A 2,392-nucleotide genomic window follows, 5' to 3' on the forward strand; every position below is an offset into this window, starting at 1 on the left:
ACTTCAAGCGATATTGCATTGAAAATCGCAGCGTTTGGACCGCCCTTAAAGTATCAGCTTTAAAACGAGCCTAAACTTGAAACTGTACAATCGATACTTCACGATATCACTAAAGGTATCTATCGGGAAAAACGTTAATTACTTTTTCCGAAACCTAATACATCAGGACTCTTTGCCTTCTGTTGATAAAGCATAAAGATGGGTTGCTTAATTTAAAACGTGGTCGTGCCAAGCCTTGAAGACGATCCTCGTCAAGGACGTCCAAAAACAGTAGCGACACCTGAAATCGTAGGATTATGGAAATCGAGACACCTATTGGAAAATGGTCAAGTGACTGAACGAGAATTCGCAGATTCCTTCGAATTGTTGAAGCATCTACCTCTATTCGCCAGATGCTAACAGGGCCCGGTCTTCTAACAGGAAGCGTATTACGTAGTCCGTTTCATATTCGGACTTCACGGGGGAAAGAATTCATAAATCGGCATCTCTTCAAAACAAGTGGTACTGATGTTCGGGGAGACTCTGATTAATAAAGTGTATTTCGAACTATAAAACTGCGAGTTTCCTGATGGAACCGCACAACTTATTGAACATCCTAGTGAACCTTTGCCGTGCAGCATCGACGGATGCTAAGCTGCTTCGGTGTACACAGGCGGTCAAGAGTATTCGAGCGCAACGCCGCTTTCACTCAACGCTCTTTTGGATTCTTTTTGACAGCTGTCAGATGACAGATTTGGTCACTTCGGTAGGACTCGATAGAGATACGTAATCTGGGTAATCCCCAGCAGCTGCAGCTGACTGAAACGGTCAGACATGAGCGCGTTACTGCCAGTTATTGGTGACAGCTGTTCCCTCCTTGGTCAATTCTAAACCAGACCAGAGTTTATTGATTCATACTTCTCCTTCTCGCCCGTAGACCATAGATATGATATCAGTAAGCTTGGAACAGTCAGCAGTTGCCGGCCTTGACACCTTCAAACGTTGGAAGCCCAAATAGTAAGTTGAATCGTTCGCCGCATAGTCGTGGAATTCTAGTGATCTAGTGAAGATACGGAAGCAATCCATCGTCCGGATACATTCGACCCACGGTGTAGACCCTGTAGCAATGCCGAAAGCCTCAACCCCGAGAGCCCCAGAGAAGCTACCGAAGCACCCCCGAAGCTTTCACCGAGCTTAACTTTGGGGAAAGCTTCCGGAAGCGCTTCCCGGTGATTTTCCCGGCGGTTTTCCTGAAACTCCAGCTTTCGGTGAGCTTTGCCCGGCCGAAGCTTACCATCGAGGTGGGACGCTAGACGGCGCTGGGTGTCCCGGGCCGGACGCCTTGGTAACGGAAACGGTTGTTTGGTCCATTTTGTGCTCGGCCGCAAAACTGGACCTGGACCCTGGACGACGATGGAACGACCCGCGAACCTGAAGGGCGCCACCGTGGAGCCCGCCCGCCGAGGGGTAAGCTAGCTGTGTGTGTGCTGTGATTGGTCTTGTGTGAACGTTTCAACTCGGGACAGGCTCATCTCAACATGCTGGACACCGTGCCCGGGCGACGGCTTTACGAGCGTGTCCGGCATCTCGTGGAACTTCCGGTCTGCCCGACTGAAACCGCCCAAGGCGACGATGGAGACGCTAACCAGCAGGAGGAGGAGGAGGAGGAAGAGGACGATGATGGTGGTGGTGGTGGGGAGGATGGCACCGACGAGGACGAACTCGCGCCCGGGTTCCACAAGCCCATCGAGCTGACGATCGAAGCGAAGGGTTCGACGTCGCGCCAACGTCACGTCGAAAGCCCGGACCAACCGGAGGGCAACTGGATGGAGCAGTTCCTGCGGCGGACCAGCACTGAGCGCATCCGGTGGCAGACGAAGTACTACCGGACGGACCGGAAGCTGCTGGACAAGCCGCTGTTCCAGCAGATCGAGGAGCTGATCGACCTGGGTGCCCAGGACTTTGCCGAGTGGCTGAACGGGCTCGGCGCGGAGAAGTCGAACATTACGCGCGACATCATCAAGCAGCTGTTCTCGATCGAGATCGAGGAGGAGATTGCCCGGGCGATCCGGGTCGACGCCCGGGAGGTCCGGGCCATCCCGACCGAGGCGGCCCGCGACTGGCACCTCGAGCACGTACGTAACGCCAATTTCGTTTCGAACTGCGGGTTTTACTCTGTCTTCCCCGAACGCTAGATGGCGCTGGAGGAGCGCATCGCGCAGGTGATGCGGGCGGACCGGCTCGTGGAGAGCCGGGCGGCTGCGGCCCGGCCAGGAGGACACGGACGCGTCGCCTTCGGGCGAACGCTGCCCCGGGAGCTGCAAGGGCCGCCGGGACGGAGCGCCGCCGACCAGGAGGTCCTCGGCCTGATGCCCGACTTCCCGAACGACCTGCGCACGCTGAAGACGCTCTT

General features: G+C 55.1%; 1 protein-coding gene across 1 annotated transcript; it reads left to right on the forward strand.

The window, feature by feature from the left end:
- Window positions 1-1,721: 1,721 nt before the first annotated feature.
- Window positions 1,722-2,336, forward strand: LOC131214611 (uncharacterized; the record flags this gene model as incomplete). The annotated part of the gene is made up of 2 exons (XM_058208951.1): window positions 1,722-2,114; window positions 2,175-2,336. Coding segments are annotated over 2 exons (555 nt in total), but the record flags the coding sequence as incomplete, so codon positions are not given.
- Window positions 2,337-2,392: the final 56 nt, after the last annotated feature.

This window comes from Anopheles bellator, unplaced genomic scaffold (genome assembly GCF_943735745.2).
Source record: "Anopheles bellator unplaced genomic scaffold, idAnoBellAS_SP24_06.2 scaffold01553_ctg1, whole genome shotgun sequence".
Taxonomy (NCBI): Eukaryota; Metazoa; Arthropoda; class Insecta; order Diptera; family Culicidae; genus Anopheles; species Anopheles bellator.